At 37.3% G+C, this 15,838-nt stretch overlaps 1 protein-coding gene across 5 annotated transcripts in view; it reads left to right on the top strand.

Moving 5' to 3' along the window:
• The first annotated feature begins 1,773 nt into the window (after nucleotides 1-1,773).
• The window catches only part of LOC126336381 (KICSTOR subunit 2-like), a 61,952-nt gene continuing 47,887 nt past the window's right edge, over nucleotides 1,774-15,838 (top strand). The window contains exons 1-3 of one of the 5 annotated variants that reach the window (XM_049999997.1): nucleotides 1,774-1,922; nucleotides 5,128-5,274; nucleotides 11,162-11,310. In XM_049999997.1, coding sequence (XP_049855954.1) covers nucleotides 1,884-1,922; nucleotides 5,128-5,274; nucleotides 11,162-11,310 — 335 coding nt within the window. In that variant the 5' untranslated portion in view covers nucleotides 1,774-1,883. The other 4 variants (XM_049999998.1, XM_049999995.1, XM_049999996.1 and 1 more) reach the window with 4 other exon arrangements.

Raw genomic sequence — 15,838 nt, 5'->3', positions numbered from 1 at the left:
AAATTAATTGTGTTCCTCCTCGCTTGCCCTATATCGTAAATACAAAGAGTGTAGCATGTCACTTTATGTTACTATTATGTGCATTGTTTGATCATGTAGTCTTACTTAATAATGATTGTAATTATAAATTAACTATGTTACCCCTGCCTAGTCGTATGTCATGTGCATGAACAATGTACTAAACGTGATTTACTGCACCAAATGAAAATAAATAAATACATAAAATATAAAGTGGCTGACATCTCTGCACAACTCGCTTTCTAAGAGAGGTTTTTAAGAGACGTTTAGTTAAATGACAGTTGTTGCTTCTCTGCAGAAGAAAGATGACAAGTCTTGTAACAATTACCACCCAGACTCACTTGTACCGATCCTTTCGAAAGTACTACTGGATTGTTGCTTTAAATTCCAAATCAATCAACATCTGTCTGTGAATAACATTCTTAGTGACTCACAATATAGCTTCACGTCCAGCTTCTAGTCAAAAATCTGTTAAAAATATTGATAATATTCTTCTCAGGGCTCCAGCGCAATCATGAATTATATTGGCACAATTCCACCGCCAACCACTTGGCTGCAATCTTCAAGTGAGTATGCTGTTGCATGTAGTCACTAGGACTGTTCGTGCGAGTTCCAGTGAGTTCGTGCACCAACATATTCACTTGAAGATGACACCCAAATGGACCATGGAAAGATTGTGTCAAGATCACTCATGATCCGCCTGCAGAACCAAAAGAATATAATCAGTTATTACAACAGGAAAGCATATGTAGTCACAGTTGACAATATTGTTTCATTTATGCTATCGCCATTTCAATTGAGATTATCTGTAAGTACTATACTTCTGAATCTCACCAAGGCACTTGGTTCAAGTCAGCCACAGAAATGCTCTATAAATACTCTACAGCTATAATTTTAGTGGTTCAGAACTATCTGTGATCAGATCTTATCCGAGTGACAGAATACAGACTGTGCAGTTCAACTATGTGAAGTCAATTTTCTGGGATATGTCGCAGGGCATTCCACAGGGTTCACTTATTGTTAATAATACATGTAAATTTCTTGCCCAGTATTGCGTTGTGTAAATCAACACTCTGACCACATAATACAACTTTTGTTGTTTGGGAAAGACTTAGGAAGATTGAAGCAGGAACTTAGGGATCGTCTCAGAGCAGCCAATAAATGGTTCCAAATCAGTGAATTGTGTATTAATCATTGAATAACTGTATATATTCTATTTAGCTTATGCATTAACGATGGTGCCAATGACTGAGTTTCCTCGAAACTTCTTCGGATATATCATGATTGAAAATTAATATAAAAGAGTCATGACAGTTATATCTGTACTAAGTGAGCATGTTTTATATATCTGTTAGATAAACTAAATTTTTGTGTTAGTAATAAATCACTGCATCAGCTTGACAAATGCTGTTTGTTAAGGGGGAATTCCCTTAAGCAAAAAAAGTTCTCATTTGACAAAAGAAAGCTATATATATATATATATATATATATATATATATATATATATATATATATATATATATATATATAACTATTTAACATGTTGTCAGTACAGCCACACGTGTCACTGACTATGTTTAAGAACGCCACAAGAAATGGCTTGTAGAAAAAAAAGCATTTTATACAAAAGAATAGATTAAAATTTCTCCTAAAGCTTATCTTATTTTTAATTTATAATAAATTTATACATGTGAATATATTGTACATTTCATGTGTAGCATGTTCAACAATTGTGTAGACAATAATGATCTTAAGTATCTTTAACAATATGGATGTACTTGCATTGTGTTTGAACACAATCGGTGACGTCTTTTGCATTTTTTAATGCTTAAATATGGATAATAAATAATAGTATACGGCAGCATATGATATCGAAGTCAGCCTCTATTCGTTGTGCGAAAATTGTGTGTAATACATATTGCTGATGGAAATGTTTAATATAAAATACATAAGTTTCGCCCAATTGCTTAATAAACTATCGATAGACTACGTCAGGGGGAGGAGTATCTGGGGCTAAATTACACTGATTGTGTTTACTTGAACCAAGTGTCAATGTTGTGTTTATTGTTATGGATGTGTAGATGTGCGTGTGTGTGATATTGTTTCCGCGATGACAGACCACCAGGAAGAGTTCTTAAATGACTTTTTTAATAATGTGTCGCAGCTTAATTTTGAAAAGGCCAGGGAGCTAGCGGTGGGCATTATCTTCGCTTTAAGACTCTTGCAAACAAACGTACAGATCAGACGATTTTGTTTTGAAAAAAATTTTCCCCGTCTGTGGGTCCCTATGACAAGACGATATGTTCGGCTTTGTTATTCTACACCTCTGATTTAATGTTATTAATATTTGATTCAAAATTTTGTAATTCTAGGCGTTGCAAATATGATTTTGAGAAAACAATGTTTCAGTGGTAAACTGCATCGAAGATCTCTCCAAAAAGCGTAATTTTAGTACCAATCCTTGTGCTGAAGTGTTGGGAATGTGATGTTGACACGTAAAAAGAGAGAGAGAAAATTGTTATGACTGGCAGAAATGTAAATCGTAGAAAACCTGCATCTCGGAGACTCGTTAGTTTCATTGTCATTCGCTAATCGTAATAACACCCCCATCCTCTTGTTTTGAAACTTTTAGACCCTTTGCTCTTTCCTTTCTTAGACGAAAGTTACATGATAGAAGTCTAAAGTGTGTTATTATTATAATCAGATTGGCGTGGCATTGAAAATTTGTAGTAGACCCGATGACAGATATCATGCTTAAGAGTACTTTCCGGCTACCAATATCAGAGCAACACAAACTTTCAGTAGCACTTAAATTTTTTTCCCTACTACTTCCAAACATTACAAGTAGAGATTCGTCCACTGCGTAAATACGAGTGGTCCTATTATGCAGATGGATAAAGTGTCTGTCAGATGCAACCAAAATCAGTGATGTCATCCATAAGTGACCATTGAAGATTTTCAAAATTACTGTGCCCCTATGTTTATTCATTCGATAACATTTTAGTATTGCTTCAATTTCCGTTCCTTGCTCAATATTGATATTTTATGCATAACTGAAACCAGTTAAATACAGAACAGATTATTTCAAGTATCGTTTGTAAATTCAGTCTTTTCAGTTTTTACTGTATAATGTAGATTTATTGTGACAGCTATTTTGGAAAATGTTATGTAAAATTGCAGTAGCAGATGAATCTCAAAACTTTTGACACTTTGGTCAGTGTTACATTTTAGGGGTTTGGCTTAACAACTCTTCCAGTTTGAACTTAAGTTGTCGACGCAACAACCACTCATTGCTTTCCATTGTGTATGCAGTTTTGTACTCTGGAGGACAAGATGCTTGCAGGACATGTCCACATCTCGGAAGCTATGCAAGATTGTTCCCATATTATATTGTTGGAGACACCTGGGGACATACACATTTCCTACTATAGCTTTGTCATTCAGTGGCTGCAGCTGTTATCCAGCATTTGTGCCATCCAGAGTTCAAGATGGATGTGTCTCTTATGTATATCCGCTTTCAAATGTGTTGGAACTTTGGTTAGCTCTTACCTAGCAGCTAGATTACCTTGATTCTCACTGATTTGCCACTGATATCACTGTCACACTTTCTAAATGACACCAATATGTATATCTTCCTTAGACATCACCTTTCAGTTTGGAGTATTCCATAATGAGAAACATGATTCCAAGTAGCCTGTTTTGTGATAATCAGAGTCCAACATGATCACAATCATGTGATGCCTATACTTGTTGCTGTAATGTTAGTCTTATGAATGCAACAATCATGACATCATCAGTGCAGAAGACCTTCAGACACAACCTCATGGAATAATGTCCATGACTATAATGAACAACAGCCGTTGCAGCACCCCCACACCTGATGCAGAGCTATGTTAACTTGTTGGATAGGACAGCTTCGAAGCAAATGCCACTTTTCATGCTCTTGTACACCCGTTTGACAAAGTCAGGCATATCTCAAAAAATTCCGTAAAACTTAGAGAGTTCTGAAAGTTTCTATCACAAAGTGAATTGTTCAGTGATGGAAAGAACGAAGTGAATTGGTCAGTGATGGAAAGAAATATTGTGAATTATTTTATTACAACTTACTCTGAGATTCTGCTCTGGAAAAAATCAGTTGTGGAATAGCATGAGGAAAGGTGAAAAAGGCCATTGAATGATTTTAGTATTTGTTACTGTACAATAGGCTATCTCTAGTGCATGCCCTGTCCTCCAGAATCATGTTATGAGGGGGAAAAAAGCCCATAGCCTGAGAATCCACAGACAGTAACAATTGTCCATTTGTACTCAGCCTCCTGGTCTGTTTCTCTTTGCATGGTTGTGAGTGCAGTGGAGTCCAACTGTGAATTCATCATTCACACAAAAAGCAAGCTTTTTTCTAATTTTGTAAAAAAAAAAATATACATACAGATCCATATTAGATAACACACATTTTGTAGACCTTGATAGTTAATTAGTTTCAGTTTTCACTGGTTTCAATATAAAGTAGTACTTTGCAGAATTTCTTGGACTGTCATTTTACTTGCAATATGATGTGTCACTTTGAAAGTCTGTTGATATTACATTCTAGTGATAGTTGTTTGAGGCATGTTCCTGTATGGATTTCTCATATTCTTGAAGTTATTGCCAAATGATAGGACACAGCATTAAATGAATTGATAACCACCAATTGAATTGATGTCACTGTTTGGTGGAGTTACAGATCATACATGTAATTCTTGTATAACTTTGAGTTTTCTGGTCTACATATAATTTTAGTATCTTTCCCACAGTTAATTGTTTTATGTAATCTTGGCTTCATGAGATATTTACAATCCTACATCTTGTTTCTTCAGGGAATAAACTGGAAAAGTATTAATGTCATTTGTAATCTAACTTCAGCATTGATGACAGTTTACGTAATTAAGCTGTTAACATTGTTTGTGCCCTGTCATTACCCTTAAAGAGAATAGTTCTGCAAATAGAAACTTGTTGTTTCTTTGATTTGTTATTCACTATAAGTCTGTTCTCATAATTTCACATCTTTTGAATATTTCTTTATGATCTTCTTTTTCATGCATTTTCCTCGACCATTTGTATTCTTTGATACAGGAAAAAGAACGAGAGATTTCACGACTTGGGCTAACAGGACCATGGGGAATGCTGCTAACACATTTGTCTCAGGTAGCACTTGCTGAACGTTCCTATGTTGATTTAGGGTTTTTTGTAACGAAAAATAAAGGCTTCCTACGCAAAGATGTAAGTATTTTTGTTAAGAATATCTATTAATGACAAGTAAAATGCAATGTACATATCGTTAAAAAAGACCTCTATTCACCATATAGAAGAGATGTTAAGTCGCAAACAAGCACAACAGGAAGACTGCTATACATTTGAGATTTCAGCCAAAAGGCCTTCTTCTGAAATAGAAGACACACACACACACACACACACACACACACACACACACACACACACACACACACACACACACGGATGTTCTTGCAAGCACAACTCACATGGACCTGACCACTGTGTGAGGGTACTGAGGCTGGATTTGGTGGCCAGAGACAGTGCTCATGCATGTGCAAATTGTGCTTGCATGAATATGTGTGCGTTTTCTACTTTTAGAAGAAGGCCATTTGGCTGAAAACCTCAAATGTGTAGCAGTCATTCTGTTGTGCCTGTCTGCAACTCAACATCTCCTCTATATGGCGAGAAGCAGTCTATTCTTACAGTATTGTCATTACACTATCCTGGATTTTCCATTGTTTGACGGTGTACGGATCTCTTTTCATAAGTAAACACACTTTATGGCACAGGACTGACTGAGTATTGTACAAACATATATACTCACTGTTGAGGGGCCTCTTTAAACTCTCAGTGCTATCGTTACAAATGTACTACATTCCAACACTTTTTATTTTTATTTTTTTATTTTTAATTTTTTTACATCTTTTAACTTTACTGGATAAATACCCAGGAAGTCATTAGTGTATGACATGTGTAAATCAAAGTAATTGCATGTTCTTCTTTTGTTAAAAAGGGACAAAGTTTAAGAAAATTGGAAAGTAATGTAGGTGGTGCATTTTGAAATTAATGTTATTAATATTGCCTATATCGAGAAACTGTAAAGGAGATCTCATTTTTTTACAATTTTACACTGCTACATTATCTGATTCAAAAGTTCTACACGAGCTGTTCAAAAAGTATCTGAGCTTATTTTTTATTGTTGAAACCAACAATGTTATCGGGGTGCATGCACACTCCTTGTTTGTAGGCATACATAGTGGACAAGCCTAATTTTTTCCATGATTGCAGAAACAACCAGTTGCTGGCTAAATGTTGACAAGTGAACACATGAAGTCAGATTTTGTGTTGTGGGAAAAATCAGTGAAGAGTGGCATACATTCAGGTAGGCTCTCAACATCCACTGATTAATTCTTATTGACCACATAAAGACTCTGGTGATGCAGACAGTCAGATCATGACTGGAGTACTTGCAGATGTGGCTAAAATTAGTATTGCATCCATTCATTCCATTTTAATGGAACATTTTGTCCTCAGGAGGATCTTCGCCATATTTATTCTAATGTTGCTAACAACTGAGCAAAAGCAACTTCGAGCAATTCATCACTCAGGGCATAACTGGATACTGTGAACAGTGATTCCAAGTTTCTTAATACAGTGATAACTGGTGAAGAGTTCTGGGTTTATGGGTATGACCCAGAAAGAAAGGATTTAGTCATTGCAGTGGAAACATCCATCATCCCTGAGACCCAAAAAAGCAAGGCAGGTCTGCAACAGTGTGAAAATAGCCCTGACCATCTTTTTTGACTACAGTGGTGGGGTTTGTAATGAGTACGCTCCAGAAAGTACTAATGTCAGGTTCTGCAATGCCTTCATGAAACAATGAGACACAAACAGTCAGGCTTGTGAGCAATGGGCAGTTGGCACCTTCACCACGATAATGCACCCACTCATCGTTCCCAGTTAATTCAGAGTCTTTTGGCCAAACACAGCATGGCTGTGGTTAGTCAACCTCCATATTCCCCCGACCTAGCACCAAGTGACTTCTGGCTTTTCCATAAACTGAAAAAGACTTTGAAAGCGACCAGATTTCAGAAAAACGAAGTCATTATCCAAAATTTGATTGGGCAGCTGCACACTATACCAAAAGGAATTTTCCAGTAATGCTTGTAGGTGAATAGTGTCAAATAGTTGTATCTGAATAAAGATAGACTTAATAAATAAAAATAGAGTGACCAAATTATGCAATAAATGGCAGAGAACTGTCAAAGTTGCTATATTAATTTCCTCTATTCCTCTATTGATGACTAGGTTTGAGCCTAAGCCCATTATCAAGTCATAGAATGAACTATGCAATATCATACATTACAAGAGCCACATGGATTTTCATTGTAATTACACACATATTTATTATAAAACATTAAGCTGCTGAACTTCATTCACTTAATGAAAGTTCATGTAGCTGTTGTAATGTATGTTATTGCATGGCTTATTGGATGATTTGATAATGAGCTTAGGCTCAAAATTCACCCTCAAACAATAAAAGAAATTAATGTAGCAACTTTAATGGTTCTGTGTAATGTATTGCATAGTTTGGTTAACCAGAATAGTTGCAGACAGCATGCCTTCCAGAATGCTGGAAATTAGTAAAAAGTTGGATACTTTTTGAACAGCCCTCATTCTAGGCGCTTATTGTTGATACCAATAAATGTTGACAGTTATTATAAACACATCTTTTTTGAATATGCAGTTAATAATTGTATGTTTGTGACCTTTTTATTTAGGTTTGGTTATAATCTAAAACATTTTAAGAAGTAACTAGGAAGTTCTTCAGATGTACAGTTTTCCTCCCAAAAGAACAATCTATAACTGATTTTGGGACTGTTACGAAGAAGAATGACACTGTGAGGTGAAAAATGAGCATACATTAAGAACAGTGTGACTGAGCAACATTTTTGTTGATTAGTGAAAACCACCATTGTTTGTAATGACTCAAGATTGCTCCCAGTAACTTCCATATTCTGCTGAGTTTCATATTTTTTGTTCAAGCGTTTAGTGTCATGGTAGCTTCAAATCAGTTAGACAGAGTACAACCTTAGGTTGCAAAAATGCGATGGATGTCTTGTGCTGTGACCATGCAGCTGTCCAAAAAAGTTACGAGAAAGTGCATTAAGACAGCACGGTATAATTCAGCTTCCAAGTCTCCAGATGGTGCTGCCTCCACAAATGAGCCTCAGCAGAACTCCAAATGACAGATTTGTCACTTGCTCCCCAAATGAGCTATTGTCTACCTTGATAGTGATTAGCAAATCCTTAACTAGCTGCTTCTTTGTGGCTTCAGTATTGTGATTGGGACTGTGCCATATTGTCCTGGTAACAGACAGGTTCTATTTTTGAAATATGAATGGAACTCTCTCTCTCTCTCTCTCTCTCTCTCTCTCTCTCTCTCTCTCTCTCTCTCTCTCCCCCCCCCCCCCCTCCCCCCTCCCTCCCTGTGTGTGTGTGTGTGTGTGTGTGTGTGTGTGTGTGTGTGTGTGTGTGTGTGTGTGTGTGTGTGTGTGAGAGAGAGAGAGAGAGAGAGAGAGAGAGAAATGTAATTGTGGCTATGGATAGAAAAGAATCGAGAATGAAACACAGCATGTAAGACGTGATCAGAAATGCAGTAAATGTATGGAATGAGGAATCATCAGTCATTAGGGCTGGAAGAACAGAAGAGGCAAGAGTTTTGTTAATGAAGAAAAGCGAAATTAATTAAGTAACAATGAAAGTGATTTAATTTATTTAAAGTTGTGTGGTAAAGGATATTGTATTCATCATTTACAAAATGATTTCAGTACTGGACAGAGTAAAGGCATTGAATCACCAAATAGTGATGCACTGATTGGTCAGTAGGCACATAAACAAAACTGCAAATGTTGTTAGGCATTCAGATGATGTCCTTTTCAGAGCTATGTGGTAGTAGCATAGCAGCTTATGTAGGGAAGGAGGTTCTATTGGATGCAGTGGATCAGAGGAGAAAGGAGGTTGAGGGAGGATTGGAGAGAAGGATGACTGACAGCTGGGAGGAAAAGGCAGCAAATGCATGAGATAGAAATGTGGCACCAGTGAGCTCATTATAGTGCAGGCAGCAGGAGATACTTATGGTGCACAGTGGAGTATACTGTGTATATAGGAGTGGACTGAGGAGAGGCAAGAAAACAGAGGAAGGTGGTAGCTGCTAAGGGAGGAGAGTGGGAATGTAGAACAAGTGAAATGGGCAGCATTTGGGCACTGGTGGAGGAGAATGTAAGACAGGGGCTAGCAAAGGTTGAGACCAGAAGGATTGTGGGTTCAAAGTACATGTTGTATACATATTTCAGATAAGCTGGTAATTGGGGGGAGGGTGTCCAGGTTGTATGGGTCATGAAGTAGTCATTGAAACCAAGCATGTTGTATTGAGTAACTTATTCTGCCTCTGGGTGATCAAATCTGTTTTTGGACACAGTTTTGAAGTGGTCATTTATTTGGCGGAACAGCTAATTGGTGGTCATGTCCACATAGAAGACTGCAAAAGTTGCAATATGCTTGGTTAGTGCATAAGAGCAGTCCTTTTTATGTGCCTACCAATCACTCGGCACCTCAACTACCTATATTCCTTTCATTCTTTACATTCTGCTAAGGACTTCCCATTGTCATAGGAAAATGGTTTAGAATATAAAACCTATGTAGTGTTCTCTTTATCAGAAAAATTCCTCAATTTGCAATACTAAAATGGAACAAATATTGATTTTATTATACCTGGTATGTGTGTGTCCTTGAAATTCCTTAGCAAACTCACCACATGGCAGGGCTGTGCTTAAGAACACTCAGTGTGCGTTTCTGTCATGTTATTTACGTGGTGACACAATGGATGCTGATTGTGAGCAAAGAGTGAGCATTAAGTTCTATGTTAAGCTTGGGAAACTCCTAGTGAAATGTGGCTGATGATTAAGCAAGCACTTTCAAGAAGTTGTGTTTTCGAGTGGCACAAAAGGACTCTTGTAGGCAGAGATTCAGTGCAAGATGATCCCAGAGCTGGTCTCCCATCTACCGCACATACCTGTGCAAATGTTGAGCATGTAAGGCAGTTACTGCTAGAAGACCATTAAGTAACTGTGCTTGTATATCATAAGAACTTAATTTGAATTGTGATGTGTCTCATAAGATTTTATACAAGGATTTAGGACAGGGAAACTTGATGCAGAACTCGTCCCTCATGCACTAACAGACAAACAGAAAGAGGAAAGATGAATTTCTTCTGAACTACTGGATAGAGCCAGATGTGACCCCACATTTCTGTCAAAGACTATTTCTGGGTATGAAACTTGGTGCCACCTGTATAACTCTCACATAAAGCATCAAAGTACTGAATGGCGGAATCCTGGATCACCAGCCTCGGAAAAAGTTGAACAACAACCTTTGAGAATAAAGGCAATCTTAATTGTATTCTTTGATTGTAAAGGATTAGTTCACCGCAAGTATGTTCCCCCAGGTCAAACAGAGCGCCAAACTCTGTACATCAAAGTGTTGAGACATTTGCGACAAGAAATTTGATATTGTTGCCCTGGTGTGTGGCATTCTCAGGACTGGTTCTTACTGCATGACAATGCAAGATCCCATACTGCTTTATCTGTTACCAAGTATCTAGCCAGAAATTCTGCTATTGCAATCTCACATCCACCATATTTGCCCAATCTGTTGCCATGCAATTTTCTCTTTTTTCCATGAGTGAAAAGGCGACTGAAAGGAAAGCTTCATCAAGATATCGCAGAAATCCAATGATCTGTGACAAACGAGCTTACCAATATCGCAGTTGAAAATTCCCTTGCTAGCTTCCAAGATCTCCAGAAACATTGGCAGTTGTGTATAGGTAGCCTAGGACTACTGAGATAGGAGCTAGGATCATTACATACTAAGTGCAGTTTTCTGTGTTTGTGTTTTTTTTTTTTTAACTATCCTGGAGCTCTTCTGACAAATAGAGTATTTATTTAGTTTAACATACATTCTAAATGTGGTAGGAAATAAAAAAGCAGATGAAGCAATTTATCATAGAATTGTTCAGTCTAGCATTCTGTCATAACTTTTATTTATTTTTCAGAACTCCCTCAAATCAATGTATGACGGTTTACGTACAGATCTGAGCCGTTTGGAAGAGCTGACAAGATCAAGTGGGCCTGATAAAACTGTGAATACTGTTGCAAATCAGCTGACACAATTTTTAACAGCTCGCATTGAACTAATAGACTTGTATCCTTTTGTTAGATGCTGATTTTAATGAATTTGATGTTTTCTCAGAAGAGAAAAAATGCAACATGGTGTTGGTTATTAAGTATGAAAAAGTTAGGAACAATGGAGTGAATGTGATTTACTGCACATGTACTTCTTGTTTCATGTAGAAAGCTGTGAAAACGTTTCACTCCTGCTGTTAGTATAATTAACTCTATGCATAAACACCTAAAAAATTCTGAGGTCTTTATTGTAGTCTGATACAACTGTAAGTCAGAAAGTGTAGTGAGGAATGTAATGTTCACCATTGATTTATGCTATCTTAAACAATATCTATGACAGATGGGTATCTACTCAACTCTGCTTGCCAGTCACTGAAACAGGAAAAACTGGAGTACAGTGGACAGGAACACAGTAGATGTAAATGATTCAGTGGGTACTGTCAGCAATACAAAAAAGGAAACATAAATATTTGTACATGTTGTGAGCTCTATATGTCTGTATGTGAGAAATTAGTTGGCTTATCAGTCATGAGAACTTCTTATTAGGCTCTATGTGGCGGCAGTGATAGGGAAGAGTTTATTGGCCTATTGATAGGATAAGAACTGTTCATCATTGTCTCTACTTCCTTTTGTCCTGTACTGTGCTACCTATTTTTTATTAATTAAACAAAATTTTTCTTTATGATTGTCTTGTAAAGCCCAGAATCTTGGTACGAAGCAACTTTAGGTAATGTTACACTGTTTGAACAGACTGTCATAGCAAATACCAATCTAGTAAAAGATAATCATACAGGAATGAAATATTGGAACTGCAAGAGAGAAGTAAACTACCAGGAACAAAGTCCCATCCTTGGCATTTGACACAAATGTTTACCATTAGCGAATTCCTATGTTCATTAATGTCAAACTTATAAAAGCAGTTCTAAACATTTAGAAGATATATTGCAATATATATTAAAAGAGTGACTGACAGGTTATATGCTGTGTTAGTCTATATGAAGACAACAGAAGTTGTATCAACAGTTGCTGGCTATACTACTAGGGCACTTTATTAGCCACAGTCACTCAACAGTTTAGCAGTGTGGGTCTAGCAGAAGTCACATCAACTGCACGGTGTCTCTGTTGTGCAGCATAGCTGTGGGTCACTTTATGTGACTGCCAGGAATTTAGATTTTACATGCAGTATGCTCTGCAGGCTATAGTCTCAGCATTACTCCAAGAACTTGCATTCTTGAGTGTAACTGTTCACACCAGAACCACATATTTCATATTTTGTGCATACTGTAAGTCCCCAAAAATGAAATGATTTTCTTAGAAAAATGTTGTCTCTGAATTAATTAGTTGAGGATATGACATACTGGTAATATAGATTGTCACATAGAGCATTAGTAGTCTTTTCCTAGTTGTATTTGTTATTGAAAAATTAGGTTAATTCGAGAAATAGACTATAAGTGCTGTAAAAAACAGCAGCAGCTACTGCCATTCCTCCAGAAGCAAAAAGAAAGGGTATTACATCTCCAAAAGTAACAAGAGTAATAGGTGTTAGAGGCACAAAACAACAACAAAGATATATGCCACAGGTCGAGCAATTTAATAACAGAGGTTACTACTGTGTGCTCATGTTTCACCACCCCCAGCACACCTCACACTTGTCCCATTTCTGCCATTTGACTGCAGCTATTCAGACTGGTTTGGGCATGTGATGCACATGTTCCACCAGTTCAGAGCAGAAAGTAGTACGCATTTTGATCATTGCTGTGATTATTCTTAGTGTTATGTGGTTCTGCTGTTTTTTGGCTGTTGTGGGAGCAGAAGGAGCTCGCCCTCCACTTTCACCCTGGATGAGCTCCAGTACCATGCTCACTCAGTTGTGCAGGATATTGTGGCCAATGTACAGTAGGCAGTTTTTGTTCAAAGAGCTGGGCTAGTTCATTCTTTTGTTCAGAACGGGAGGACGACAAGCGTTTGCGACCTTCCGGCCGGTCGGAAATGACAGAATTGACACGCATGCCGTGCAGTCTTTCTCAAACAATTTTACAGAAACTGTTCAAAAAAGAAAAAGAAAAAAAAAGGTCATTTTTGCTTTACTTGTAGCTTTATATGTCAGGTTCATTATGATGTGTCCATTATTTCTTTAATGTCCATAGTTATTGGGATATTTATGTGGAAGTAAGATTCTGCTTGAAATTCGAAAAAGTTTGCAATGAAAAATAGGTAGCTAACATAGTCTTTTCGCTCCCGGGATTGGAATGACTCCTTACCCTCTCCCTTAAAACCCACATCCTTTTGTCTTTCCCTCTTTCCTGATGAAGCAACCTTGGGTTGCGAAAGCTTGAAATTTGTGTGTGTATTTGTGTGTTTTTTTTATTGTGTCTATCTACCAGCGCTTTCTCGTTTGATAAGTCACAGCATCTTTGTTTTTTTATATATATTGAATTTGTATTTAGACTTGGTTGGACGTCTCTACATGTCACCAATCTCAGCAAAACTGATCTGGCATAGCACACTCATTTATGATTACACCACACCAGTGGTAAAGTCAGAGTCAAAAATATCCACAGCATTACTCATATTTAATAAATGGTTTGAGATATGAAAATGAGATTTTGCCAAGTGATAGCACACAAAGAGAGAGTATTTTGCCGTTTGGTTATTATGCATAACTTCTTTATCTACTGTATTATTCCAGTAACTAGAGACTATCCTGGCGAAAGAATGTAATTTTTAAGGACCATCAATAGCAGGTGAAATGAGACATTCTGTGGGTTTGGAACAACATAAGTGAAGTCATTACATGTTTATTTTGTACTGAGGATGTGCTTTTTGATAAGATGCTGACATTACTTTTCCTCAGTTCCTCACTTAATAAACCACTGTTTCAGAATTCTCTCTCAATTGCATCTGCACAACATGTTAGTGAGGCTAGACTGTTTAAACTGCTGAGTTTTGGCAAAAGAAGCAAATTTTAAAATGGCAACAATAGTAAAATGTTGGTTATACTCAAAATTCCCCACTTGTGACTCTTCTCTGAAAGTTACAAATGCTTTACAAGCAAGGCAAAAATAAATCAGTGCATTTTTGTCAGAATTCTTTTTAGATTCTAACTAAAGAAGTGGTGACAAGTCTTGGTCACCAGGCAAGTGTGAGTGTGGAGGAGCCCCGCTTAATATTTACCAAAAATTTGAGTGTAGGTTTCAGTTTAGAATGGCACTTGCCTTCCAGCACTAGGCATTTCCATCACAGCAATTGTGAGTGACTCCCCACCAGTGCTGCTCTCGCCATGCTTCCCCAGCCCACTACACATCGAGCAACCATGGCATTTTGTGTGCACTATACTATATCACTGCATGCAAGTCACGTCCGTATGGCTGCAATTTTCTTCAGTGCTTGAAACATAATCAGGCCAGTTATTTTTTCAGTTTCAGTAGACCAAAGCTTGACCCTAGTTTCCCAAATTGCATTTACTGGCTCTGAATATTTCAAATTACATGCTGACACTTTCATATGGAATGGTCTGATATGAGATAAGATGAGCCTTATCAACTGGTTCTGGCTGACATTGCCTATTTGTCAAACCCTTCTCTCCGTGAAGCACAATTTGTTGCAAAAAATTTTTAACTGAAGAAGCAGCTGAGTTTTCACCCACAGATCCAGAAGACATTGCTTTTAAAGCATCCTAACTTTATCAATCACAAATGGTGCCTAGACCCAGCTTGCCCACCCTGGCAGTGCCATCAGATATTACCATCCTGCACAAACTTCTTCCAGTGTCATAATTGTGTAGTGTGTCATTAATGCTGAGCTATCTGTGATGCCTTTGGTTACCAGAAAAGCCTTGAAGTTGTCTGTCAAATCGTAACAGGTACTACACCTAGGCTCCTTCACTGATTCTGATTGAAGTGGCCACAGGGTGGACCTGTTGCAAGCCAGGCCATTATCCACAGTGTTACATCACAGTATGTACGCCCCAGGAAAACCGGGAAATCTAAAAAAAGGGAATTTTTTCATCTGCAAAAAACCTGAAATTTTTTTAGAATTGCAGTAATTTTCATTGTTTTATTTTTCTGTTAAGTTTTTGTTATTTTGACTGGCAAGAACTGATACTCTAACAAAGTATTTACTTTAGCCCCCCTACTGTAGATTAATACTGCTGCAGCAAAACATAAAAGAGAGAACAACACCAAAATAAAATTTTAGTTGCAGAGAAAATGCACAGTTTACAGCAACATAGTGCTCACAAAAGCATCTGCCACCAGCAAAATGTGTCAAAAGATTTAAACAAAGGCTTTGCAGTACCATAACAACAAACTGCTTTCGATGAATGTGGCATCACAGTGTTTACATTTCTAACAGGGCCATGGCAAAATATTGTGAATGGTGGTTTGAAAAGTGTTACTTTCAAAGTAAATTTCCTTTTATGCAAGATGAATTATGTTACATGTGAGAATGTATGATCAATTTTTTAAATCATTGAGCATTTGATGCCATATTTAAAATTTACTGGCAAATTTGTGTTTGCTGTATCATAAAGGGAAGCACACACCAAA

The sequence above is a fragment of the Schistocerca gregaria genome, chromosome 2 (genome assembly GCF_023897955.1).
Source record: "Schistocerca gregaria isolate iqSchGreg1 chromosome 2, iqSchGreg1.2, whole genome shotgun sequence".
In the NCBI taxonomy this organism is placed as follows: domain Eukaryota; kingdom Metazoa; phylum Arthropoda; class Insecta; order Orthoptera; family Acrididae; genus Schistocerca; species Schistocerca gregaria.
This window is presented reverse-complemented; position numbering and strand designations above follow the sequence as displayed.